Source organism: Eretmochelys imbricata, chromosome 5, assembly GCF_965152235.1.
Source record: "Eretmochelys imbricata isolate rEreImb1 chromosome 5, rEreImb1.hap1, whole genome shotgun sequence".
Classification (NCBI taxonomy): Eukaryota; Metazoa; Chordata; order Testudines; family Cheloniidae; genus Eretmochelys; species Eretmochelys imbricata.
This window is the reverse complement of record NC_135576.1, coordinates 13,208,968-13,236,860: the sequence shown is the minus strand read 5'-3', so window position 1 is coordinate 13,236,860 and position 27,893 is coordinate 13,208,968. Positions and strand designations below refer to the sequence as shown.

General features: G+C 44.0%; 1 protein-coding gene across 1 annotated transcript in view; it reads left to right on the top strand.

Annotated features, from left to right (window-relative positions):
- The window catches only part of LOXHD1 (lipoxygenase homology PLAT domains 1), a 210,918-nt gene that overhangs the window by 109,300 nt on the left and 73,725 nt on the right, over window positions 1-27,893 (top strand). The window contains exons 28-32 of the mRNA XM_077817080.1: window positions 2,831-2,947; window positions 17,283-17,445; window positions 21,404-21,558; window positions 23,137-23,346; window positions 25,566-25,689. Coding sequence (XP_077673206.1) covers window positions 2,831-2,947; window positions 17,283-17,445; window positions 21,404-21,558; window positions 23,137-23,346; window positions 25,566-25,689 — 769 coding nt within the window. The remainder of the gene's footprint in view (window positions 1-2,830; window positions 2,948-17,282; window positions 17,446-21,403; window positions 21,559-23,136; window positions 23,347-25,565; window positions 25,690-27,893) is intronic.

The following is a 27,893-nucleotide window of genomic DNA, read 5'->3' as shown; positions in this document are numbered from 1 at the left end:
CAGGCTTGAATCTCTGCTCTGGGTTCAAATCCCTCTTCTGGGGTAGACCTCAAGCAGACTTTCTCAATTTACTAGAGAGTCTACAACATTCAGATATGGCTCAGCCCAAACAGAATATTTTTTTCCAGTTTTTGGAACTTCCACTGAACCAAAAAATCAATGACTTGCCCAACTCCACTCTTTACCTCTCTCCTCACAGGAGACTTGTGCAGGTACTGCAGTGAGGGAGGAAGGGTGCTCTAGTGGTTAGGGCATTAGCCTAGGACTTGGGAGTCTTGGATTCCAATCCCAGTGCTGCTACAGACTTCCTGTATGATCCCAGGCAAATCACCAAGCCTTCTTGTGTAACCTACACACCTCCTGGTGTGTGGTGTTCTGTCCCATCTAGTGGCACCGAGACCACTAGAGAGAGAGAGAGAGAGAGAGTTAAATGAGTCTGCTGTACAGAATTTGCTAAGAGCCAGTTGGCTTTTAGCTTATGCACTAAGCTCCAGAGGTCATAGGTTCAATCCCGCTTGCCGACGGACCAAGTCTGTCAGTGTTACACTTGAACCTCAGAAACCCATCTATAAAATGGGGATAATAGCCCTCTCTCACAGCATGTTACAAGGATAAATACCCTTAAAGCGCTGTAAGGTGCACAGATACAGTAGTAGGAGCAACATAAGATAGATAAGTAGCAACCCCTGCCATTGCTTGCTAAGGGCCTCATCTAGAACCTTTAATCAATTATAATTTCTCTTCCTCTCTCTTTGGTACACTTACACATTTTCTCACTTCTCTCTGTCCCTCCAATATTTTTAAAAGGAAACACCTTCTAAGAACCAAAGGTAATATCTGAAATTGCATGCACAAATGGGGGATCTATATGCACCATTTTGTGGGTGTACTTTCAGAAGGCACTTCAAGTTACGGAGGTGTTTAAAAATCTGGCCCTATATGTTGTTTCTGTTTGATATTTTCATCCACTGCGTGTGACAGAGACTAAGTTTCCAGAGGGACTTAAAACCTTTCTGTGTTTCTTTTTGTTTTGTTGTGGTGGTGTTTTTTTAATATTCAAGACCAAACCTTAGAACATTTTTAAACAAATTAAAATATTTTCAGCTCAAATTGTTGTCCTAGGAAACAAATCACAATAAACCTTCCTCTTTACATCTTTCAAAGACCAGAACTTACCTCCATGGAGTTTCCCTGGAGTTGTCTATGATGGAGTTTGCCATTAATCAATCCATGTGTATAAATCTTGAACTGCACATTATTTTAACGTTGTAACCCTCAGGATTTATTTTCCCTTTAGACGAAGCTGAGCATCAGTGCATTTGAGATGAAGAAGATGAAAATGCAGTTTGTTCTGTGGATTTAAAAGGACATATTAACTGGTCCCCAAAATTTATTTTTTTCTTTACCAAACCACAACAAAAAAGCAGAAAAATATATTCTTCTTTCACCTATTTGCGAGGATCCATAATTTGAAGCTCAGTAGACCTTGAAAATAATGCTGGGATTTCAGAAAATACAGAGCTGAGAATTGCCTTTTTGTTTTAGTGGTTTTACTGCTGGTGCTGTTTGGCATTCTGCAGAAAGGACAATAAAAGCCTTAAAAAACACATTACCAGCTACAGTTCTGAGTGGTGATTTTCTGGAGATGCCTAAAGCGTTGCAATAAACACATCTTTTTTTAATAGCCATCTTTACAGTCACATGCCACTTCACTACTAAGTATAGATTGAATGCCTCATTGAGGGATGGTTATTCAGGCTGAGCAGAGGAAGAATTACATTGTTTCACCTATATTAATGTTTTTGGATGAATTCAGAGAATTTTAATTTTTATGCTAGTAAGGGATTGATAATGCTCGCTATAGTCAAATCAGGTAGAGTGAATGCAGACCTCATGCAAGCTTCCCTATCCAGTTCTGTTGCAGCACCAAACCCTGAATTGCAGCAACCAGTCTACTCCAATTCTCTGTCTCTCCTGAAATGAGACACACTGTGCTTTGGTACATGACAGTCTTGTCATGTTGGGGGCAAGTGGTAGGGGAGCTAAATTGATACCTGCAAACTTTTAACGTTTGCAAGATCAAAAAATAGTTGGTATACAAAGCTCTGTAGGGAAAACACTAGCTTAACAGGCCCCTCCCATGTGAAAAGGAGGCATTCGATCAGTGCTGATCTACACTCAAGCTGGCACTGAAATAACAAAAGGTACAAATCAAAATCAGTTTCATGGTTTAGGTTTACAGTTTTATTTTCAGAATATAAGTGGCTAAAGGGGCACCCAGAAAATTAGTGGCTATTTAAAATATTGATCTGTGTGATTTGCTCAAAGTGTCAGACAGAGTCTGTGGCTGAGCAAGAAAGAAAAAGCAGATTTCCGGGATCTCAATCTTGTGCTTTGATTTCAAGACCCTCCTTTCCCTGTCATAATCATGAATCAATAATCTAACACAGAGCTCTAAAAAAAAAAAAAAATCAAACCACAGTGAACTTACAGCTTCTGAGGATTGGTTCAATTCCAATTCCGTCTGAAGAGCTTGAGGAAATGCTCCACGCACAGACTTGCACCTATTTAACAGAATCTGTTCCCAAAATGTAGTTATTTCAGTGCAAGTCAGTGTGGACGCACTTATTTCAGAATAAACACAATGTTGAGCCCCTCATTCCACTTGCATATGCATGCTACAGTGAGGCTAATATTTGCCCTTTTGGGAACTTAATATAGACTGAAAATAAGAAAATGGATAACGAATCAGTGGATCTTGGCTTTAGCTGTAAAGGAACTGAGGCTGCCGCCTATTACTCACTTCATAATCTTTTCTTTGTTTCCGTAGCTGGAGGATGTTGGAGACACTATTGAGAAGATTCGTGTTGGGCACAAAGGCGGAGGGCTTAATTCTGGATGGCATTTAGATCGGGTGGAGATACGGAGACTTTTGCCAAATGGGAAGGTAGGCATTGAATCTTTGGACTTTGTGGAAGGCTTCCAGTGGCAGCTGCTTCTGCTTCCCAAAGTGGAGCAGCAATATACCAAGAATGATTAAGAGTGAAAAATGACTCCCCAGAGAGCAATTCTAGCTAATGAAGTAGCAGGAGCTTGGGGACTCTGGGGCAAACATTTATTATGGTGGTTTATTCTTCAAATGTTGATTCTAAAACTCTGCAGCTTAACAAAAAAAAATGCTTAACCTCCTCCCCTCCCCCATTCTTAATGCACTTGTTGAGTAGAATAAAGGTATCAGGGCTCACGTTAGAGTAAAATATTTCAAGACTACGGATGGTTAACAACAGATTGATGAGCAACCATTATGTCCGACTGATGGCCCAGTTATCTGACTTTAAAAACTGCGGACATGTCTGCTTTCGGTAGCTACGATAAAGATCGCATGGTGGTTTTTGTAAGGGTAGACTTTTCCCCAGTTATCTTGGGAAAAATTTCCCCTTCCACCACTGTTGCGTAGTGCATGCTGGCTACCATCCTCCCATCCCAGAGTTGGCTGCATTTCAGTGTTGTGAAATGGCTGCTGTATGTGTAGATTGTAAAGAGTTTGGGGAACTTTGGAATGACTGTGCACTGTGTAAATACATATGCCACTCTGTTGCTCTATAGCTGCAAAGGCCAGGGGAGAATTTTCTGTGAGGCAGGAGTAGTGAAAGGAAACCATAATCAGCCATATGCTGCCCCCTTATGTGGGGCATGTCAGGAGTGTCAGAAGAAATCTTCCTGGTGCGGAGCACGACAGAGATTGTGGGATGCTCCGGGATGTGGTTCTGCCACTGGCTGTACTGGGGAGTCTGTTGTAAATTTGGGTAGCCCTTGAGGCTGTCTAATTTATGCCAGGAAGGTGCACCAGCCCTCACTAGCCTGGTATCGTTCCCTCACTACCTCTGGGCTGCTGCTTCTCTGCGGCACCTCCTGTAAGGCACAGGGCAGAAACTCTCCCAGGATGTGTAATGCTCCATTTCTGTCTGGAGAGCCTTGCAGGTTTGATCCAGCTACCATTTTGTTCCTGAGCCAGACAGGAAGCTCTTTACCTAGGTCTGCAAAAGGATTTAGGCACCTAACTGCACTTTAGGCACCCAAGTTTGAACTTCAGATCCTCCCACTCAGTTGCTGCCCATGGGCCTGAGGTGCCTACGTTTCCACAGATAAAGTCCTTTAGGTACTAAATCTCTGCCAGTGGGCATGAGCACAGCTGCCTCAGTCCTACCATGCTTCACTGGGCCAGCGAAAGAGAGTGAGAATGACCCCCTAGCCTAGTGGTTAGGGCACTCCCCCAGGATGCGGGAGACCCAGCTTCAACTCCCTGTTCCAATGACTAGTTCATTATTTATACAAAGTTTCAGTTTCAACAGGAGAGATGGAGGGAGCCTCCCTTCCTCTCCCCCTCCTCTGAGTACCCCATAGCTCAGTGGTTAGGGCAGAGGTGGGCAAACTACGGCCCACGGGCCACATCCGGCCCGCGGGACCTTCCTGCCTGGCCCCTGAGCTCCTGGCTGGGGAGGCTAGGCCTTTCCCCCCTCCCCTGCACCCACGCCGCAGCATGGGCAGTGCTCTGAGTGGCGGGGCTGCGCGCTCATGCAGGGGAGCGCGGCAGCATGTCTGGCTCTGGCCGGGCGGCGTGGCTCCCGGACATGCTTCTCTGAGCGGCATTGTAAGGGGGTCAGGGGGTTGGATAAGTGGCAGGGAGTCCTGAGGGGCAGTCAGGGGACAGGGAGCAGTTGGATGGGGTGGAGGTTTGGGGCGGGGGTGGTCAGGGGACGGGGAACAGGGGGCGGTTGGATAGGGCAGAGGTTCTGGGGGGGGCAGTCAGTAGATGGGGGGGTTAGGGATGGGGGTCAGGGGACAAGGGGCAGGGGTAGGATGGGTCGGGGGTTTTGAGGGGGGCAGGGAGGGGGTGGATAGGGGGCAGAGGCCAGGCTGTTTGGGGAGGCACAGCCTTCCCTACCCGTCTGTACATACAGTTTCGCACCCCGATGTGGCCCTCGGGCCAAAAAGTTTGCCCACCCCTGGGTTAGGGCATCCTCCGGAGCGGTGCGGGTTCAATTCCTGCTCCACGTTTGCACAAAGGGGCTTAGGCACCTCACTGCAAGAGAGGGTTCCTGGCTGTGAATCCCCAGCAGAGGTAGGTGCCTAACTCCTTTTGAGGGGTTGGGTTTAGGCCACACCCCTCTCATCAGCATTTCCTTCTTGGCTAGTTAAGGTAGCTCCCTGTTGAATGTGCTGTGTTTTGTGGATCTCCAGTTTGTAAGGGCCTATGGGCAGGTCTACACTACAAATTTACATTGTGCAGCTGTGCCGCTGTACTACATGATGAAGATGCTTTAAGGCAACGGGAGAGAGCTCTCCTATTGGCTTAATAACTCCACCTCCACGAAAGGCGGTAGCTATGTCACGGGGGAAGGTCTCCCGTCAACATAGCACTGTCTACAAGGGGGGTTGAGGTCAGTATAACTACATTGCTCTGCGGTGTATGCAAGTAAGTATGTAGTCTAGACCAGACCTAACTCTGCCCATACATTGTGTAGGGAGCTTGGCCACCTAACTCATTAGGCAGCGGGGCACATAAAGTTAGGCTCGGCATTGCAACACGTAAGTCCTCTTTGTGTATCCAGCACTAAGTGAACAGCATTATAGGCTGGGGATGGAGGTGTGTAATGTCTACAGAAGAAACATATATGTGAATGGGGAAAATACCCCTGTGTTGACTGTAAAAGGACTGGTTCTCAGACTGGATTTACATAGGACCCTACTATGAAGTGGATAATGGAGATGACTGAAGCGCTATAAATGCACTTTGGTAATCAAACATGGGTGAACTTGTAGCAATTGACTGAATTTTGTCTCCCTGGATTGGTAGCACTTATATTTCAGATTGCAAAGCCAAGCAAATATAGTGATGTATTAATACTATTGCTACTGCTCTGTTGCTGTTGATACTACAGTAACATTAACATGGAAGCTGTAGTCACAGTTAGGTACAATGATGACACATGCTTATTATTTCTTACTGTTTACCTTCTTCATCCCTTGAAATCCTAGCTCATCTGTTTGTGGGACCCAAGGGGTAGGCCAGTCATAAATATAAAGGGCAGGGTAACCACCTTTCTGTATACAGTGCTATAAAATCCCTCCTGGCCAGAGGCAAAGTCCTTTTACCTGTAAAGGGTTAAGAAGCTAAGGTAACCGCGCTGGCACCTGACCCAAAATGACCAATGAGAGGAAAAGATACTTTCAAATCTGGACGGGACGGAAAGGGCTTTTGTCTGTCTGTGTGATACCTTTGCCGGGAACAGATCAAAGATGCAAGCCCTCCAACTCCTGTAAAGTTAGTAAGTAATTTAGCTAGAAAATGCGTTAGATTTTCTTTGTTTTGTCTTGTGAAATTCGCTGTGCTGGAGGAATTGTGTATTCCTGTTTTTGTGTCTTTTTGTAACTTAAGGTTTTGCCTATAGGGATTCTCTATGTTTTGAATCTGATTACCCTGTAAGATTATCTTCCATTTTGATCTTACAGAGTTGTTCTCTTATCTTTTTTTGTTCTTCTAATAAACTTCTGTTTTTCAGGATCTGATTGGGTTTTTGGGGTCTTAAAAATCCAAGGCTGGTTTGTGCTCATCTTGTTTATTCTCAAGCCTCCCCAGGAAAGGGGGTGTAAGGGCTTGGGGGAATATTTTGGGGAAATAAGATCTCCAAGTAGTCCTTTCCCTGATTATTTGTTAAATTATTTGTTGAATTATTTATTGGTGGTGGCAGCATTTTACCTAATCCAAGGGAAAAGACTTTGTGCCTTGGGGAAGTTTTAACCTAAGCTGGTAGAAATAAGCTTGGGGGTTTTTCATGCGGGTCCCCACATCTGTACCCTAGAGACAGGCCAGAACCTCATCCAGAGATCTAAACTTCCCTTGACATCCCTCTGAACTTTGGAAGAATTTGGATTCAGATCTGACCTTTACAGACCTAGCCCATCTCGAGTTTCAATGCAGCTGTCCTTATTCATAAAGAACAAGGGGAGAGAGTTATAGAAAATGACACTTACATATATGTATGTTTGCTGTAATGTTTTTTACAGTTTTCCATGCACACTCTTTGCATCTCTATGCATCCTGTCCATCCAGCTCAAACAGCCCTGTCTCCCAGATAACTCAGTGCACAGGGATGCTGGATCCAAGAAAAGCTGAAGCGATATTAATTAATAGGGTAATGCTTTGAGGAGGTGGCAAGCACCACCATTTCACCTGGAACCAGTGGTCCTTGGGTACAGCTGAGAACCTGCTTGACACAGGGCATGGCTCCTCTCCTGCCTTCTTCCCCACAGAAACAGGACAGGACGGATTCCTGATGCAGTATCCACTAGGCCCTTCTCCCATCTCCTCCTCTCCTTCTCCAAGATTTTGGCATTTTTCTTCACTGCTCCCGTAAGGTTTCAAAATTATGCTAGCCCACAGTCCATAGATGGGCAGTCTCTTTTTATACGTCCCTGTCTCCCACATTGGTAACAGGTAATTTCCCACCTCCCCAGAGGGGACTCTTGTTTTCTTCTCTTTTCTTCTCTGTAGATTTCACCCCTAACACTTTTCCAACCCTCTTTCCAGCTCAGGCCTGTTAGACAGACAAACCCCCTTGCAGGGAAAATCTACTACCTCAGACTCTTCCGTGAGTTTCACCACTGCCTCCAGGGCTGTAGTTCCTAACCCAAAGATGAGTGTTCTCCTGGAGGCCATGTAGAAATTGTTCAAGGATTATGGAGTCCGTGATTTTGCCCACAGTCTGAGTGCCTGGCTTTAACCAGTGGGTGGCCCAATCAATTAACCTTTGGGCACATGCCCTGGGCTATACAGATCTGGCCCATCTAGCAGCCCAAAACTTCTGCTGGTATTTCTCTGTAGACAATCCCACATGGTCAAGTATGGCTGCCTTAACAGCATCATAGTCCTCAGCCTGTTTGCTGCCCAAGGCCATGTAGGCCACTTGAGCTTCTCCTGCCAAATAGGGTACTAACTAGAGAGCCCACGTTCCTCTGTCCCAGCCAGCTCCCATTGCTACCATCTCAGATATCACTAGAGAAGCACTGGGTCATTGGCAGGCACCTTTTACACAGGCTGACCCCCTGGCTCCAGTTACCATTCCCCATGTCGGGACTCACCAGTCTCGGAAGCAACTGCTGCTGCATTTGTGCTTAATCCCTGATAAATTCCTGCAAGCTCCTCTGTTTCTCTGCTTGCCAGGCCAGCAGGGATTCTCTGGCCAGTTTGTGTGACTGATGGAAAGATTTCATGTTCTGCTGCAGCTCCTTCTGCCGTCCACCAGCCACTGCAGAGTCTGCTCCATCATCCGGATGCCAAATACTCGCAGACGCCTCCCCCCTTATGCCTCTCAATTGCCACAGTTGTCGGTAGCTACCGGTGTGGTGCTCCGCTCTGGTTCGATGATGATAACAGTCGGCTGCGTGCGTGTTCCCTCTGTGTGCTGCCCCAGCTCTGCGCAGATAGCTACCACCACAGACCCCGAGAGAACACCCAAAAACCACAGACTCTAGTAAGGTACGAAGGAACCCGAGCCAGGTTTATTGTCAAACGAAGCACAGTAAGAGTTCCCTATAGACTCTACAGGGCATACTACGAATTTGTGCTCCCTGGCAATGGACACAGCTCAGTCAATGGCGGGACACTCCACTGCCCCCGAGGCTGGACAAAGATGTGTGCTCCGGGACCTACTTTTATACCGTTGCAGGACAGATTACTCATCATAGTTCAAACGAATCTATCTATCATGTTGTCCTTTTGACCCTGTCATTAAGATGCACCCGCCTGTTCCTTGTTATGTCGATGGAGTGTCTTGCCGCCGTCTTTGCACAAGTTCCTCTCATTAGCACTTCTGTGTGTGAGTGCACGTGCCTCTAACAACCTTTTCTTGCCAACTTCTGCGAGTGGGACCTGCCTCTGGCTCACAGCCCAGCTTTGCTTATCACTGCCTGGAAGTACTTTGGTTCAGGCTTCAGGCCTCAGACTGGGCCTCTGATACAAGAATTTATGTTTCAGGGCCTCCTCTTACTACAGCCCCAATTCAGGGAGTCAAGATCTCGGGCAAGCCCCCACATATCACAAGGCATGGCTTCTCTCCTGCCTTCTTCCCTGCAGAAACAGCATGGACTCCAGTGGCTGTGCCTTCTCCTTATTCTTTTATGTTAAGTTCCTTCCACCACTTCTACAACAATCCGTGTGCAACAGTTTATTTACAGTACCAACAGCTCTTTCGGCCCTCTCCCCAAGAACTGAGGGGAACAGAGGTGTCCCTCCCTTGAGACCTCCATGTTACTGAGCTCAACTTGCCCTGGTCCCCTTCCTCTCCTCATCCTTGGCACTTCCTTCCTACCTCTTTAACGGCCTTGGGCTGATGGGGTAATTGGCTCCTTAGATCATCAGCCAGCCAGCCTGATTGACTAGTTACCCCCCGCCAGCTTTCTCCAGAGGAACTAATTAATATCTGAGTGATCAGAGTGCAGGCTCACCTGTTTGCACCTTGCACTCTGTCATACTGTCGCTTGAACTTTAACCTTTGTCAATAGTTCAATAGGAAATGGAGGCCCAGCAGAGAGAGGAGGTTAGAGCTGCCTAGTGCCTCTCTCTAGCGACCTTAAAGAAGTTTTTGGAACAGTGCTGTGGGCAGACTGCGGAGGAATCTGCACCCGTTTCTCAGCCGTAAGAAAAGTTGCCTCCATATGAGAGAGTTCACTAAGGAAAGGATATAATAATCTCTTGTTTGGAACAATTTTGTTTTAAGTGAATCAAAGGGTGAGGATGAAAAGAATTAGGGCATATAGTTTGAAAGATACAGTTGCTGAGCATGGGCAAGGAATTGCTTACAATCAGTCTTATAACCATAGAAGGATAATTGCAGGTGGCTAGCACTGTTGATAGATACAAAACACCCAACAGTGTAAAGCAGCGAGTCAATAATGCACGAGCACCATACGTTAGGTGGCTGATATTCTTGTATATGCGAGTCAGCAGAACCGGGAAAATGCAGCCAAACCGCAAACTAGCTGTCATCTCTATCATGTTTCATACAAGGGAGCTTTTTCACAACCAGACTTTACAGTGCCAGTTTCCCAAAGTGGGGACACGGGGGGTTGTGCCATTAGGCTATGGTAGCAAGTCTGGGAGCATGCAGGAAAGGATCAACCTTTCTGGACTTGAAATATGAGCTACATTCAAGGACATGCAGGTTCTGTCCTCTGCCTCTTTGTCTGTTCTTTTGTGCAGTGCCCATCTATAACCTCACCCATTCTTACAGCTTCAGCTACCATATCTATGGTGTTGGGTTCAGAAAGCTGCCTCTCCACCTGCAGCTTCTGCCCTCTGCCTCACATTTGGGACTTTCCAACATTTAATCCTGGAAAATCTGCTCCAATTCAAAGTAAACAAGCGTGTTTCTCATGTCTCAGCCTCCCACTTTCTGTTATCTCTCCTTTGTCCATCACCTTCAAACACTGCACTCTCCCCTCTGGTACCCAGGCTCTCGCACACAGTTTCATTTGATTCCTCCCTCCTCTTTGGATTACTCTGTTGGCTTCCTTGAACTTTCTTCATCAAATTCAGGGCCACACCTTCCTCTTCAAGCCTCTGCACAACTCCATCACTGCCTACATTTTCTCATTTCCTCCTGCTGCCTATCCTTCTCCCACTCTACCATTCTAAACACACACTCATGTCCTTCTCTCATGCTCATACTTGCCTCTGCTTCCATGCCACCCACTGTGTATCAGTTTGCAACTGGCATTTTTACAACAGCATAAAGGTGCTTTTGCCATACAACTTATTTCACTCGGGGAACTGGTACAATCAGTACTATTGAAAGCATATTGGTGGTAGAACCTGCATCTTCACTCGAAGAGTTTGCTGGCATAGGTCTTTCCTGGTGTAGACTAGGCCTCTGATATTGATTCAGTATTTATTGAAACAGAGGAGCGCCACCTGCTGAACAATCAATATAATTTCCTGAGGCCCACAAGTGTTCCTCAGAGATCTCCCATCCAAGGATCAACCCAGCCCGCTCCTGTTTAACGTGTGATAACTGATTGGGTGACAGCACAAGGGGTGGTGTTGCCAGTTCCAGAGGGGTAAAAGAAATGGGTGTTTGACTCTATGGGGAGTTTCAAGAGCACCATGCCCAAGGGAAAATATGCTTCCTGCCTGCTTGCCCCTATCAGGCCCACATGTTTGACTCAGCACTTTGGACAGCTCCACCTGCTCAGTGTCTGGACGCCCTGTCCTCGGGCAGGGAGGTGGGTTCTAAACCAATCAGCCAGGCAATGGTTAAATCAGCATTTAAAAGACGTTAAGTGAGAAGACTGAGCAGAAAAGCCTCACAACTTAAGATAAAGCAGAGAGATCCACAATTTTGCTGAGCTTTGACTCTGGCATGTGGAAAAGAAGAAAGCAGAGCACTGCATGATGCCGCTGTAATCAACTGCAGGATATTATGACCTGCCACAGGATAGCAATATGCTGCCAAAGCTTCTAAAAGCTGTGCTACCTGATTAGGCTGTTAAGATGTATCTGTATGTTGCAAAGGAAAAAATGAGGTCAGTCGCTTTTAGAGTAAATTGAAAGCACATGGGTAGGAAACTAAGCTCATTGCATATCAGTAGAACGCTGCCTATGCGTGTCAATTATATCTGATCATTATATTTCATTTGCTATGACTCAGACGGGGAAAGCACTGAGTTTAGCAGACTGTCATACTGCCTGTAGCTCAAAGCCAAAAATCAAACTCGAATGAAGCAAATCCCAGTTGTAAGCACAGTGAGATTTTACAGTCGTTACCATAAAATAATACACTTTGTGTCACTGTAATAATAATACCATCACTAACGAGTCAGCTCCAATGGAAACTGTGGCAACGACATGGAGACTAGTGATTACAATACAGGTAACGCTTGCCCTGACTACTTTATTTCCATCATGCAGGCTTTTAAGCTAGAGTCCCCCAAATATCATGTAACCTAATATATAATGTTCACAGCAATGACTCAGGCACATAAAACCAACCATGATAACACTATCAGCATTTAGGATCAGTTAAAATTTTAAGCAACCCGTATGTTCCTTCAGTCATGCCTTTAATGATGAATCACATTAGGAATCTCTAACTGTAATAGAGAATACCAATGCATAGGCACAGTTACAAAATGTCGTCTCTTCCTTCTCATTGACACTAGATTATAACGTCAACTGGTAGTTCTAATTGTAATGAATGGTTTGGAACATAGAAAGAAAATACTGGTTACATTTTCTGGACTGCAGTCGTTATGTATAGAGCTGTGCAAATCCGTGGATATCTATTTTTGCGATCGTGGATCAGATGTGGATACAATTTTTGTATCTGCATAGGACTCTAAATAAAGGATTTTGAAGGCAGGGAAGCAGCTGTCTGCAGCTCATAGTCTATGAGGCTGCTTCTTCGCCTTCAAGATCCTATAATCCCTCTACCCCTGTATACAGAGAAAGGGAAGGTGCTAGATCAAGACAAGCAGCAAAATCACCCCCATGCTCCTATCGCAGCGGTTTAAGCAGCCAAGCAATTTAGGAAACCTATCCCGACTTCATTGCCATATCAGGTCACTTGGAGAGGGAGGAAGCTGCTTCTGCATAGTAAGTCAGTAGCTGCAGACAGCTGCCTCTTGATTTATCAAGAGGATCTCGAGTATGGAGATGATACCGCCTTATTTGGAGAAACTACTGATCAACTGCTGCTAATGCTGCAAGAGCTGCGACAGATTGCAGAATCTATAGGACTTAAAATAGGTGGTGATAAAATCAAACTATGCATGCCTCCTGTAAAATGGAAATAAATGACCTGTTGACACTGCATGACGATGACAATGGCATTGACTGGGAGAATAGTTTTATCTATCTGGGTAGTCAGTTGAAAGCAAGAGGTTCGGTATCCAAAGTCACACGTCGGATCAGTCTTGCATCAATGGCATTTCATCACCTTCAGCGGCCTCTCTTTTGGCAGTGGGATGTAATAATGCAATAATAATGGGAACTCTGTTATATGAAGCAGAAACATGACTGTAAAAAACAGCTGAGGAGAGGAGACTAAATAGTTTCAGTGTCAACAAGTTATGGCATATTCTTAACATCCGTTGCTTTGATTTTTATCACAAACAAGGAAATACTTAGATGATCCCGGTAAGTTGCAGTCTTCCACCAGTTGAGAACAAAATGATTGCAGTGGTCAGATCATATCCAATGTGCAGACGAACCTATGCTTTTACAGAAGGATTGTAGAGATGAGGAAATAGAGCACAAATCTGACCATGAATGAGGTTGGAGAAGGAAGAAGACTTACAAGGGATCATTCAAGATGGAAGTCTGTTCTACATGCCACCTCCTCCTACATCCCAGGTAAAACGGAAATAAGAACTTCATTTGCAATAATCTAAAGTCCTATTTGATTTTGTATATTGTCAGTCGTACAGGCCATGCTCCAAAATGCTTTAGAGTGAACTTTTGCAAATACAGGGTTAAATAACAGCTCTGAGAGGAACAGCAAGATGAATGAAGAGGTATATGCAAGGGAGAAATCATGTTTCTGGAAAAGATTTGGAATGAGAGGAAGGTTGTTCTAAATGACAGATGCTGCAGAGGAGAAGGCTCCTGCAAAAGCGATGGGAGTGTCGGGAAGTATAAAGAGGATGACAGCATTACAGCAGAGTGAACAGGGAGGGTAGTGGAGAGAGTATGATAGGGGAAGGAGGGCTGGCTCTCCACCAAATGACGCCCCAGGCATGGCGAGTCTTTGGCATCCCCCCTCCATTTGTTAAACTTTTCAATACCTTATTTTTTATTGTATTTGTAGCCCATTTCATGACTTTGATGCACAATTTGCATGCATGATTTATCTCTGTCATATTGGATGATAAATTTGCACGCTAGGATCTGTAAGTGTGTATTTATTCGTGCCATGTATAAGCAAATAAAAAATTGTTTTCTCTAAGCTTATAGAAACTTTTTTAATGTTACAAATAACTGAAATGTACTAACATCAAGAAATGGAACTGTGCACCAACACTGGGTGGATCAGTATTAAACACTGTTACAGTAGGTTACAGTAGGTGACAACTTTAGAATGTTAACCCTAGTCCATTAGTTCAAAAGGTCACTTTTCTCACCTTTGTCCTCATGAACTGTAGCACATCGTCGGACAGATCCAAAGACTGCCCAATGGCATTTTCAAGCAATCAAATAGCAAGCAATGTCAGTGTATCATTGGCCATCATTGATCAAAGATACGTTTTAATGAGCCTGAGCTTTGAAAAGCTGTGCTCACCACTCACGACTGTGACAGGCAGCGTGAGCAGAGTCCTCAAAGCTATCCACACATTAGCAAAAGTGTCTTTGAGCGCTGCCTCATGAATAAATTGGAAAATTTGAAGTGGAGAGTGCTTCCTGTATGGCAAAATGTGACAGAGGTCGTCCAATTCGACATAGAGGTCTTTATCATTGAGGTCCAAACATTCTCCATGTGTCAGCGTCCGGTGAAGGTCCGTATAATTGTTCAAGAGTGTTTTCCTGTCTGCTGGCAGCTTACTAAGATCACAGGAACCCCCCTCTCCAATCTTTTCGTAGTGCTTCATTTGTCCAAACCTTTCTTTGATGGACACTCGAGCAGAGTCAATGAGTGAGCAAAAAAACTCCCTTTTGAATTTTTCTTCTAAGCTTCCCATCACCTCATCTCTGCTCTCATAACCAAACTCTCTCTTCTTCCAATGAATACGAGTTTCCTTGAAGACAAGCTCAACTCCTAAGTTTTCGGCCATTTCTTTGGCAGCAGTGATGACATTTTCAAATCCATTGTCTCTGTAGGCCACAGTGAAATCACGGCAGCTTCTCATTAAAGTAGTAGCGGTCACGATGTCCATCGATGGAGTTTGTAATGCCTGGCTTACAACATTTGGTTGGAACAGGATATTGTGCCAAACCACAACTGAGACCAGAAATTTGAAGTCAATGATCTGGTTTGCCAGGCTTTGCGCCTCCTGTTGGATTCCAGCTTTGACTTTACTTGACTGTGGCAGTTCCATCAGGGTGTCATAAACTTCAGTTACTTGATACCTCACTGGCTTTATACTGTCAATGAGGCTCTCCGAGAAAGTGTCACTTAGCAGCTTCCTGGTCAGATTTGTAACATTGTCCATGAGGATCTTCCACCTGATAGTTGATGCTGAAAACAGGATGTATCTCCTTTGCAGTACTTAAAAGAGAGATACTGAATCTGAAGCAGATGACACTGCTCCTGACAACCAGGATGAGAGACTAGCAGCCACAAGGCATAAAGAAAACTCTTGGATTCAGCACAAGGATCCTTGCCTGGACGACACTGTTTCTTCCCTTCATGTTTACACCATTGTAGTAGCCTTGGCCATGGCAGTCCTGAAGCTTTATTTTACTCTCATTCAAAACATTCATAAAGAGTTTTCTTAGGCCTTTTCCAGTAGCATCGTACACAGACCGGAAACAGATAAAATGTTCCTTTACTTGGATACAGCTATCCTTGTCATCAATAAATCTTACTGTAAATGACATCTTTTCATTATGACTAATGTCGGGAGAGCAATCCACTATTACAGTGTAGTACTTCACTTTGCGAGCTGCATCAATATGTTATCAAGCCCCTTCTTTGCCATAAGGTCAATCAATTTGTATTGAATTGTTTTGCAGCAGTAATGATTCATAGCTTCTTTACGAACTACTTGACATAGGTGCTCACAGATGACATCATCGTATTTCCCAAGGAGCTCTACCAAACCGAGGAAATTACTGTTATGTTTGGTGAACAACTTATCTGAGTCCCAGAAAGGCTAATTAGTCTATGCAAGGAAGATGGTAATTGAGATCAGAGGCTCAAGACTCTGCTATCAGACGGAAGCAAGTCCATGGAGGGTTTCAGAAACAGGGAGCACTATGCTACACAGGATCTTTAAATGAGTGGGAATGCCTGTGGAGTCATTTGAATATAGATTCGAGATGGCCCTACAGAGAGGAAGGGTAGTCCGGTGGTTAGGGCACTAGCTTGCAACTCCGGTGATTTTGGTTCAAGTCCCAGCTCTGCCACAATCTTCCTGTGTGATCTTAAGCAAGTGGATCAGAATAGCATTGTCCTACCTCAGAGAGGTGTTGTGAGGATAGATACATTAACGATTGCGGGGGGACATATAAGTACCATCGATATAATTGTGTATAAATGTTACATGACAGACAATGGCACATAGCTGTTTGAAAGACAACAGCATGGAGCTGCAATAGTCAAGGTGAAAAGACCTGAAGCCCTGGATGAGGATCCCATTTGAGATGGAATCAAGGCAGTTACACATTCAAAAGCTTTTTCTTCCTTTATGCTGTGTAGTTTGTGGGTGGTCTGGAAGTTAGCTTTGTTCTGTTCACACTTATGGGATCTACAGTTTACATGAAGATTTATGTCCACTTCATACAGAGTTACCCTGGTTAAATAACATTTTGAAGGCCTTGAAGAAGCCTGTTACTTCTCCTTAGCAAGTGATCTCACATAGATTTTATTTGCTGTTCCACTGTTTTCATTTCTTCCTTGCTAGGACAAAAATCATGCTTGTTTCTCCTAAAGTAAAGTCGAAACAAAGGAAAAAATTATTTCCCTTTTTTTCTTAAAGTACTCTGGGAAATGGCTTGAGAGTGCTTGAGTTTTAGTATTTTATCGGGAAAAATCATGAAGTTTGCACTTCAGCAAAATCCTGGAGTATGTACTCAAGCAAAACTACTGACTTCAAGGAAAGTATTGTCTGAATAAGGACTGATAAAGGGTTGCAGGATCCTGCAAATCCATATTCACAAACGTCTTCAGTGGGAGGATACTACTGGTAATAATGGTTTTCAGGATCAGGCACTGAACCCACTGAAATTAGAGAGGGAGAATACCTATTGGATTATATAGTCAATCCCCTGTTAACTGGTGGAGTAGTGTACTCTGCATTATTTAGTGCTTTGATTAGTCTCATTTGAGTGCAGTTTAGCTTTTGATACTGAATAATAGAAAGGGTTTTATTACCTAAAAGTATACTTTGTTCTGCTTCATTGCATACTCGCGTTGTCTGGTTGTTGCACTTAACACAGTTTTTAATCTGTACATACACACATACTGGAATTCACTGTGCTTGCCAATCAGTGGCTGTGTCCAATGGCTGAGAAGCAACTAACTAGTTCTCCCTCTAAAAAAGAAAATGTCTTTGTCATATTACACCAGGGTTCGGAAACAATCACATTTCCATGTCAAAGGTGGCTTGCAAAATCTGAAGATGATGGCGAGATTGTAAGAGAACTTGTACCATCTGATATCTTTACTGAAAAACTCCTGAAAGACGGGACACTAAAGCAGATAGAACAGGAAGTTGAAGAACCACTGGAAAGTAAGTAAAATTCCACCACACCTTGACTTATTATTTTGTCCCTTTGGAACAAGCCATTTGGATAAGTAGTTCAGGTAGATGCATGCTACTAAAGGTTGCTTCTTTTCAATTATGGCCATTGAGTGAAAAATCAATCATTTAAACTGCCATATTTTATGTGAAAAAGCTAGTATGTCCCATCTGGATTACTGTAACTGCCCGTTCTCTAACCTCCTGGATGCCCAACATGCTTCCCATCCAGTCCTCACAAACACAGCTGCTACAATCATCTTCCCTGGCTGCTGTTCTGATTGTGTCTCACATACATCCTTTGAATTTCTCTATTGGCTCTCCTTTACACACAAGTTTCCAACATCTTGTCTTCCAGGCCCTGCAAATTATTTGTCCTCATCTAGTTATCTCTAGTCATTTGTCCTCAACTAGTTGTCTCTAGTTATTTGTCCTCATTTCCTGTCGTATTGTCCTCCACCCCTTCTGCTCCACTGACCAGCCTTGATGCCCCATTTGTAGCTTTTTTCCATGATTGTCTTTGCACTTTCTTCCACACTGCCCCTTAGGTACATAACACCCTCCCAGACCTGGTCTGCAGGGCAGCTACCCACTCCTTATTCAGATCCCTCTGTAAGTAGGTTGAGTTCCTATCCTGCTGTGAACAGAGAAGACGAATGCTATGCAACATCTGGATTTACACTCTTCCTGGTATTTGGCTTTCTAACATAAATAGTAACCACACAATATAAATTTCAGCCTCAACTTCTCCCTAAAACTTGGCTGTTGCTAAGGATTTCTCTGCAAGACCTCCTTGACCCAACCCTTAGTTACCTCTGCCCTAGAGAGAGATTCTTACCCCTCTCATATTCTGATTGGAGCTAATTGAATCCAACTGCCAGTATTGCTTGCCATCTTATTTCAGGGTTCAAGTACCAGGTAAGAGGACGATTCAACCATGGAAATCATCCAGTCCAGTATTTCTTATTCTCTTTCACAGCCTGATTTGTATTTACACTATGCCTAGGGCCCTACCAAATTCACAGCCATGAAAAATGTGTCACTGACCTTTTGTGTGCTTTTACCCTATACTACGCAGATTTCACAGGGGGAGACCAGTGTTTCTCAAATCGCAGATCCTGACCCAAAAGGGAGTTGCGGGTGGAGGAGGGGGGCGGTGTCGCAAGGTTATGCTAGGGGGGGTCGCGGTATTGCCACCCTTACTTCTGCGCTGCCTTCAGAACTGGGCAGCCAGAGAGCAGCGGCTGTTGGCTGGGCTCCCAGCTCTGAAGGCAGCATCCTGCCAGCAGCAGTGCAGAAGTAAGGGTGGCAGTACCGCGACCCCCTAGCAATCCCATACCAGGCCATTCTTACTTCTGTGCTGCAGCTGGTGGCAGCTCTGCCTTCAGAGCTGGGCTCCCAGCCAGCAGCCGCCGCCCTCCAGTTGCTCAGCTCTGAAGGCAGCGCCGCTGCCAGCAGCAGCACAGAAGTAAAGGTAGCTGTACTGCAACCCCCCCTAAAAAAATTTGCAACCCCCCCATGCACAGAACTCTTTTTTGGGTCAGGACCCCTACAGTTACAACACCATGACATTTCAAATTTAAATTGCTGCAATCGTGAAATGTACGATTTTTAAAATCCTATGACTGAAATTGGCCAAAATGGACCACGAATTTGGTAGGGCCCTAACTATGCCATTCTGTCAGTGTACATAATTTATGCACCCCCTAAGGCCTTTTGTAGTTATAAGACGAGCTAGCAGGTCAAAGTGAGGACTAGACAGGAGCCTGGGGTTTACCTGAACCTGCGAACTCCTATTACAATTACAAACTGCCTTGTCTTCATTAGGATTTTACCTCGTGTTAGTTACCAGATGTTAACTAACACCAGGTAAGAACATATTTTTTCTAGTGAAGACAAAGCCTTAGAATATTAAGTTCTTTGAGTCAGGGACTGTGTTTTCTGAATTGTTTTTACAGCTGATTTTGGGCACTAGCCCAATATAAATAATAAAAAATAACAGATTCCTTCGCTATAGTCGTGCATTCTGTCCTGAAGAGCTACTGAAATGATATGCAAAGAATCAAATTTAATAAACTGATTATGCAGAACATATGTTGGGACCACTGCACTCATTATTAAAGTGCAAAAAGAACAGGAGTACTTGTGGCACCTTAGAGACTAACAAATTTATTAGAGCATAAGTTTTTGTGGGCTACAGCCCACTTCATCAAATGCATAGAATGGAACATATGGTAAGAAGATATATATATATACATTCAGAGAAGGTGGAAGTTGCCATATAAACTGTAAGAGGCTAATTAATTAAGATGAGCTATAATCAGCAGGAGAAAAAAACTTCTGTAATGATAATCAAGATGGCCCATTTAGACAGTTGACAAGAAGGTGTGAGGAGGATACTTAACATAGGGAAATAGATTCAATATGTGTAATGACCCAGCCACTCCCAGTCTCTATTCAAACCCAAGTTAATGGTATCTAGTTTTGCATATTAATTCAAGCTCAGCAGTTTCTCGTTGGAGTCTGGTTTTGAAGCTTTTCTGTTAGTCTCTAAAGTGCCACAAGTCCTCCTGTTCTTTTTGCGGATACAGACTAACACGGCTGCTACTCTGAAACCTATTAAAGTGCAGTTATTTCTTGGCTGGAACACCACAGTTTAACTGAGTATAGCAATGCTGCACAACAGTTTAGGACATAATGTCAGAAAAGTACTTTATTCAGTTGAAACTGCAGGTGAAATTTAAGTAGGTACATTGTAATTAACTACCCAAATTGGAATTTGGCCAGCATGCCAGAGTTAACACCTCTACTCTGATGAAAAATGCCAAAGTATTTTTGATAACCACAAGCCATCAGAATATCTTTTGTTATGGCACCTACTGCAGCATAATGCTCTCTGTGGTTAGTGAAAAAACAAAGCAGGAAAAGTGAAATTGCAACAAACCAAACAAATATTTTCAGAGCTAAATGAACCTGATCTGGCTCCCACTGCAACCACAGGGAGTCTTTCCACCTATTACAATGGAAGGTGGAACAGCCCCTGTATTATTCTGAGAGCTAAGTGTGAAAGGACTCTAATAAAAGCAAAAAAACCCACACCTTATCTGTGAAGCTATTAATGTACACAAAGTATCCCACCATCAAACATGGTAAGTCTCCATACCCCAAGTTTCTGTGCCTCCAATAAAAAGTACAGCTTTTTCTCCTTCTCATTTTTGAATCGTGTGGGAGTAGCATGGAAAGCTGCCAGTGAGACTCTCTTTGGGGTTTACATGGCACTAATGTGAGTAAAAATCTGTTAGCTGCTATTTGCTTTTCCAGGGAACATTCTTTCAGTCACTGTTTGTTCCCCTCATGTAAATGGGGCGAAGCAGATACATGGAAATAGCTGCATTTAACACATTAGAAAAGCACATTACTAAAGATTGTTATGAGATTTCATTGGATCACTGTTGAGTGAGCTCAACAAAGAACATACTTAAACAGTAAAACTTCAACATGTCTTTAATTAAATATTGTCTGAGCAACAAGATTCTGGAGTCTGCCCTCTTCTTTCAGTGCCGGGAATTTATACGGGTAAGTCCCATTAACTCTGGTGGAAATTTCCCATTGAAATCCCTAGAGCTTGTTTGTGGAGGATAGAATATTAAGAATCCACAACTCCAGACCACTTAACCCTCTCATATGCAGTGGAGAGCAGATCCTGAATCCTAATAATGAAAGACGCTGCATTCACTCAACTCCCATTGACATTAGATGAAGTCAGTAATAATAAGGATACTTAGCATCTTTAATTGCACGTTTTGTGTCAAGGCACTGTAGAGACATTAACTAGGTGGAAGTTCATGGGAGCTCAGCACCTCTTACACTGCCCTCAGCATATAGGATTAGGCCCTGAGAATCCATCTGCTCCCAAATCATATATTTAGATATCTGTTTCTTTATATAGTTCATACATACAAGATAACTGTGTTCACTGGCAATATCTATGGCGCTGGGACAGATGCAAATGTTTTCCTGACTATATATGGAGACCTCGGGGACACCGGGGAGAGAAAACTCAGCAAGTCTGAAACTAACTCCAACAAGTTTGAAAGAGCACAGGTAAAGATGAAACTGATTGATAACATTTTCCAATTGCAGGCCTTAAGCAAAGCGATGAACAAATGTTGTAACTGCTCTTCCCTAATGGGAAGTACCAGTCTGCAAGGATGGTCAGAACTGATGGATCATATTTATTACCTCTTAAAACATTACATTTTCAATTTAATGTTGGTATTTATGTACTACAATGATAGGCTCTATAGCAATCCCTAAGATGGACAAGATCTTTCTTTGCTTGGAATCAGTGAGATAGGGCCAGTCTGGCCCATACCAAGCCTCCTATATTTCAGCTGCAAAACTGGAAGTATTCAGTGCTTAATTTTTGCCAGGGCTAAGCCTGGGCACCTCTTGGCTTGGCGGTTCATAGCCCCGGCACCTGTGGGCTTGCTGCATCCGTTATGAAAGTAAACCAATTGCTTGAGCCCGGCACCTCTTTCATTACAAATTAAGCATTGGAAGCACCAATAATTGAGGGCATGGTTACCATCCCTTGAGTTGATTTGTATCTCCTAAAAGGGGGGCAGCTTTGGTGAATCTGACTATAATGTGTATTATAATTAATATTGGGGCATCATCTTAAGACAGATTTTTGTAAGCTCTTAACGTGTGATTCTACTGTGAGAAGTGATGTAAAAATGGCACTAGGTTGTTCCATGTTTGTCACTCCATGATTTCCAGATCAGTGTGCTCAATTTAAAAGTTACCAACAGCCAGCCCTGCAGACTCCATATTATATCTGAGGGTATGTCTACACTGCAAAGAAAACCCACCCACCAAGTCACAGAGCCTGGGCCAATCAACTTGGGCTTGTAGGCTCAGGCCGTGGGACTAAAAATAGCAGTATAGATGTTCATGTTCGGGCTGGAGCCTGGGCCCTGTGACTTTCCCTGCTCACTGGGTTTTAAAGTCCAGCTCCAGCCCAAGTGGGAATGTCTGCACTGCTATGTTTAGCCCCGGCCGCAGCCTGAGCCTCGTGAGCCCAAGATAATTGGCCTGTTCTCTAAAACTCGATGCCGTGGGTTTTTCTTTGTAGTGTAGGCATACCCTGAGAGTCAAGCGAGTTTCTTTCCTGCTAGTTTCACTAGCAATTGTGTATGCATAATAACCAAGTGCAGAATTTTCTCCATTGTCTCCAGTGTGTTGCACCAGGTATAAATGATGGCAGAATTTGGAGCTGCAATTGAAATGTAGTTAACAGTTCAGTTGTTGTGTTAACCAGAGGAGAATCCAGCTCACTTTCTCTTAGCTCTGTTGTCCTTGGCGAGCTAACAGCAGTAAACAGTAAAATTTTACTTTTGACACTAAAGTCAGCAGATACCAGCTCCAAGTGCTCAACACATCTATTCCCTTTGAGTAAGAGGGTGAGTTTTTACATAGTCATGTTCACAGCACAACTGCACTTTAAACCTCTCCCTCTCAGGACAGTTTTAATGGACACAGAATCTTTTACAGACAACTCTGCTGCAGCTTTTAATCAATTACTGTCCAGTAAGGCTGGGTTTACACATGCATTGTACTCCATTGTATACATTAGCTATTGTCCATTGAGAGAAACTATTGCTATTAAACATCCTGTAGGAGGATAAGTTCACAATACAGGCCGTGGACCTGGGCATTATATACAAGATCAAGATTCGTCATGACAACACCATGCTGAATGCTGACTGGTACCTGGAAAAAGTAGAGATTCTGGATGAAACCACAGAAGAATTGTACCTCTTTCTGTGTGAGCGCTGGCTTTCTACAAAGAAGGAGGACAAAAGGATAGAGCGGACACTTTATGAACAGGTACAGTAACAACAGCTAGCGCAGTGATCCTGACCCGGGCTTCTGAGCACTATCACGTTGCTGCTAATAAAAATGAGATGCATGGCCTTTCATCTGGTTGCAGTCCAGCACAGCTCATGAGTGGCCTGACCATGTTACCCCCTGAAGGTTGTGTTTTGGCCTACGTGAAATGAATTGATGGTTCTCTCTCTGGTCCTCCATCACTGACTTCTTTTGTTTGCAGTCTCAGTGGAGAGGCCAAGGACTGAATGGTTAGTGGAGACTTACCCTCTTCAGATCAGGAGCCAAGTGCACTGGCAGGGCTGGGTAGAGAATTCTGCACTGTTGCTGCCTGCGCTGTCCCTACCCAGCGGATAAGTAATAGATTTCTCTCTCTGGAGTTATCAAGCCAAAATTCCAGGTTGCACGGCCCCTGCCTCTCCACCCATCAATCCTAATCATCGAATAGGGCAGCACCTTTCATCAGCACTAAAAATATGCAGTAAAATGTCCTCTTACCAGCGCCTGGAAAGGCTCCGTATGTATTGTTTAATCAGTCTAATACAGCTAATTAGAATTCAAAGTACATGTATTAATTAAAATTAGCAAACAGGATTAAGTTAATAGGCGCTTCTTGCCTTTACACAGGAAGGCACAGCACTGCAGCTGATTAACGTCTGTTGTGTTTAAGGGGTTTGCTTTACAAAACATAGTTACATTTTAATTGAAAGTTACTACTAAAATTATCCAAACTCATCCCAGGTATAGTCCCAGAGAGGTAAGCAGGGATGATCCTGGTGCCTTGCATCTAATATAATTACAGTTCCCAGCAAAGAGTCCTCTGAGTTCTTGTGGTCACACCCACCAAATTGCTCATATTAATTCCTTTTCAAAATCAATTAGATAAAAAAATGAAATGGTTGTGGGGAAGTATTCTCATGTTAACTGGGCTATGACACAAAACCCATCTTCAATAACTGTTCTAAAAATATAGTAACTTTGACATTTAGGATTATTCAGCTTTGTAGCTTTTGTTTGACCTTTGACTTTTGTGTAGTGTGGATCAACTAGTCCAACAGCTACAGTGTATGTCTTGTTCAGCAAATCTGCGGCTACTCTACCTGTCTACCTTGCCTGTGGTCATTGCTCTCACATGCTGTCTAGCCAAGTCACAACACATCTTTGTTATGTACATTAAGCGCATGCCAGTGGCCTTCTTTGTAGCTGTCAGGGTTCCCTCCCCACTCTGAACTCTAGGGTACAGATGTGGGGACCCGCATGAAAGACCCCCTATGCTTATTTCTACCAGCTTAGGTTAAAACTTCCCCAAGGCACAAATTCTTTGCCCTTGGAGGGTATGCTGCCACCACCAAGTGATTTAACAAAGAATCAGGGAAAGGACCACTTGGAATTCCTATTCCCCCAAAATATCCCCCCAAGCCCTTATACCCCCTTTCCTGGGGAGGCTCGAGAATAATATCCTAACCAATTGCTTACAAAGTGATCATAGACCCAAACCCCTGGGTCTTAGGACAATAGAGAAATCAGTCAGGTTCTAAAAAGAAGGATTTTATTTAAAAAAAAAGGTAAAAATCACCTCTGTAAAATCAGGATGGAAAATAACTTTACAAGGTAACAAACGATTCAAAAACACAGCAGAACTTCCTCTAGGCTTCGTTTCAACGCTACAAAAAACAGGAATAAACCTCCCTCCAACAAAGGAAAAATTCACTAGCAGAACAAAAGACACACCTTGCCTGGCTTTTACTTACAATTTTTGTAATATGAGAGACTTTTAGGATGGTTTATAGGAGAAGGAGTTTTCTGACCTGATGCTTCTCTGCTTCCCGAGAGAACACACAAAACAAAGCCTCCCCGCCCAAACCCCCCGCCAAGATTTGAAAGTATTTTCTTTCCCCATTGGTCCTTCTGGTCAGGTGCCAACCAGGTTATTTGAGCTTCTTAACCCCTTACAGGTAAGGAGGAATTCTAGGCTACCCTTAGCTGTATGGTTATGACAGTAGCACTCATGGAAATGGTGGAGGTAAGGTCATTACAGTAAAGTAAATGGATGAGCTGTAATAAATGATGAGGAGTCATGCTCATGAGAGCTGTACTCAGGAAAAACTACATGAAGAGATAGAGGGATTTCATGTTATGTTGTTTGAGGCATATAGGAACAGCTGGCAGTGCAGTGAGCACTGAACCTGGTTACCTTCACATGTGTGTGTTCTAATTAGAGCTATGATGGTGAACGGAACAGCCTGGGTGGCTCATCTCTCAGCCTGAAGAGCCAAGATAGAAATGCAAATGTGAAGAATAAGAAGAAACTCAGCTTGAACGGGTCTGTCCAGGAAGGCTCATGTAAGAGAACTGTGTGTGTGTCTGGATGCACGTGTGTGTTCTTGATTTGAGTTCTTTGGGCCATGTGTTTATAGTGGTGAAGACCAAAGTGGGGCAGAAAGGTAAATTGTTCTGGTCATCCTGCAGCTGTACCCCCTGGGGCTGTGATCCTATGGGATCTCATAAACTCAGCAGAATCAGGCTGGATCGGTGCTTGGATCTGTTTGTGTATTGCTATTTCTATAGTGGTCTTCACTATAGCAACTGAATAATCCTGCACAGTAAAAGGCACTTCCTATACTTCCAGACTTCTTATTTCCCTCCCACCTAAATCTAGGTTATATAGCGCTAGAGCCCGGGGATTGAGTCCTTCATCTCCTGTGAAAACAAATTCTACAAGCAACGTGTTTTGTGTGACATGAGCACATAACTAGATAGATTCTCCAAGAACACCCTCTCCACAACCACCCTGAGGTGAAACCTGCACGGGGGACTTCTAACACAAACCCAGAGCTCCTTAGGAAGCAGTATGACTGGTTCGTAGGGGGTGCTCTTTTCGTCAAGTCTGTGTTGACTCAATACTTTCTCATGGTGTTGCTGAAGGTGCTGTCTTTTGCATGAGACTCTTGGTGGGCATTAAAAATCCCATGACTCTCTTGTAAGAGTTGGGGTGTTAACACTGATATCCTGGACAAATTCCAGCTCATGCAACTGCATTCTGACTCCTTAAAATCCCCCCTGCATTTTAATTTGGAAAAGGGTTCTCACTTCCCCTTTCCTAATCTGCAGTGTAATATTACTGTCAGCTGCTAAACAGCTGCTGTGTTTCATGCGTTGCCTAGGGAGGTGGTGGAATCTCCTTCCTTAGAAGTTTTTTTTAAGGTCAGGCTTGACAAAGCCCTGGCTGGGATGATTTAATTGGGGATGGGTCCTGCTTTGAGCAGGGGATTGGACTAGATGACCTCCTGAGGTCCCTTCCAACCCTGATATTCTATGATTCTATGATTCTATGTGTGCATTCGGTTGTGAGCAAAGTGATCCCTGCGTATATTGTTTGTTATCATTTGTTAAGCACTAATTATGTGATTGGCTTTGTGCAAAACTCAGAAGAAGATATCATCCCAGGCACATGGAGCCTCCTTCCAGCCAATGTCACCTTGATATCTAAGTATAATGCCCTGATCTTGGATGGGTGACCAGGGCACGGGGAACCTCACATATTCCACTTAGCACCTACTGGCGCAGGGACCAGTGGCCTCAATACCCCTGAGTGCTAGGATAATACAAGAATGAAGGAAAACCCAGGCAGTCACTGGCCCTCCTGGGGTATAATAGCAGGCATGTCTAGATGGTTGTGAGAAGGGCAACACCTCCACTAGACTTGTAGCCAATCAAGGGGGAGCAGCCAATCGTCTAGACTCACAGGATTTGAGACAGGCAGCTAGCCCCTTAGATGAACAGGGCTTTTTGGGAAGACAGCCACCTCCCAGGCACACAGAATCATACACCAGTTCCCTCCTCCACCCTCACCTTCCGGACACCAAGGATTTGAGACGGGGAGAGGAAAGGCAACTTTCTGGGAGGGACAGGATTGGTGGAAGAAGTTGTACAAGGCATATATAGTTTGTGCATTCAAGTATGCAAAGCTCTTTGAGATCCTTTGCCATGAAAGGGGCTATATGTATGTAAGATGTGTTATCACCAAGTAACAGCCTCTTCTGTACGGGTTAGAGGATCGATTTCCAGTGAAGACTTTTACTTGCTGCTTGTATCAGATGCTCTTCCTAGCTCTCGCTCTCTCCCTTCTGAGGCCTCATGTCCTATGTGGCACATTAGATCTAAATTAAACTCTGTGGGCCCTGAAATTCTGTGGCACTGTTTGCCACCCGCTACTCTTATCCCATTCAAGACCCCTCCCTGCACGGCACAGTCAGTACAGTATGAATGGCAGTGTTTAGTTAATTTGATTTTCAATTCATTTATTTTAATCTGCCCCCAGATTTTCAGTGTGCTACAGATTTTGCTCCTGCAATGCGTAGCTGCATTGCAGAAGCTGGCAGGCTGGTGATTTCATAGAATCATAGAATATTAGGGTTGGAAGAGACCTCAGGAGGTCATCTAGTCCAATCCCCTGCTCAAAGCAGGACCAACACCAACTAAATCATCCCAGCCAAGGCTTTGTCAAGCCGGGCGTTAAAAACCTCTAAGGAAGGAGATTCCACCAC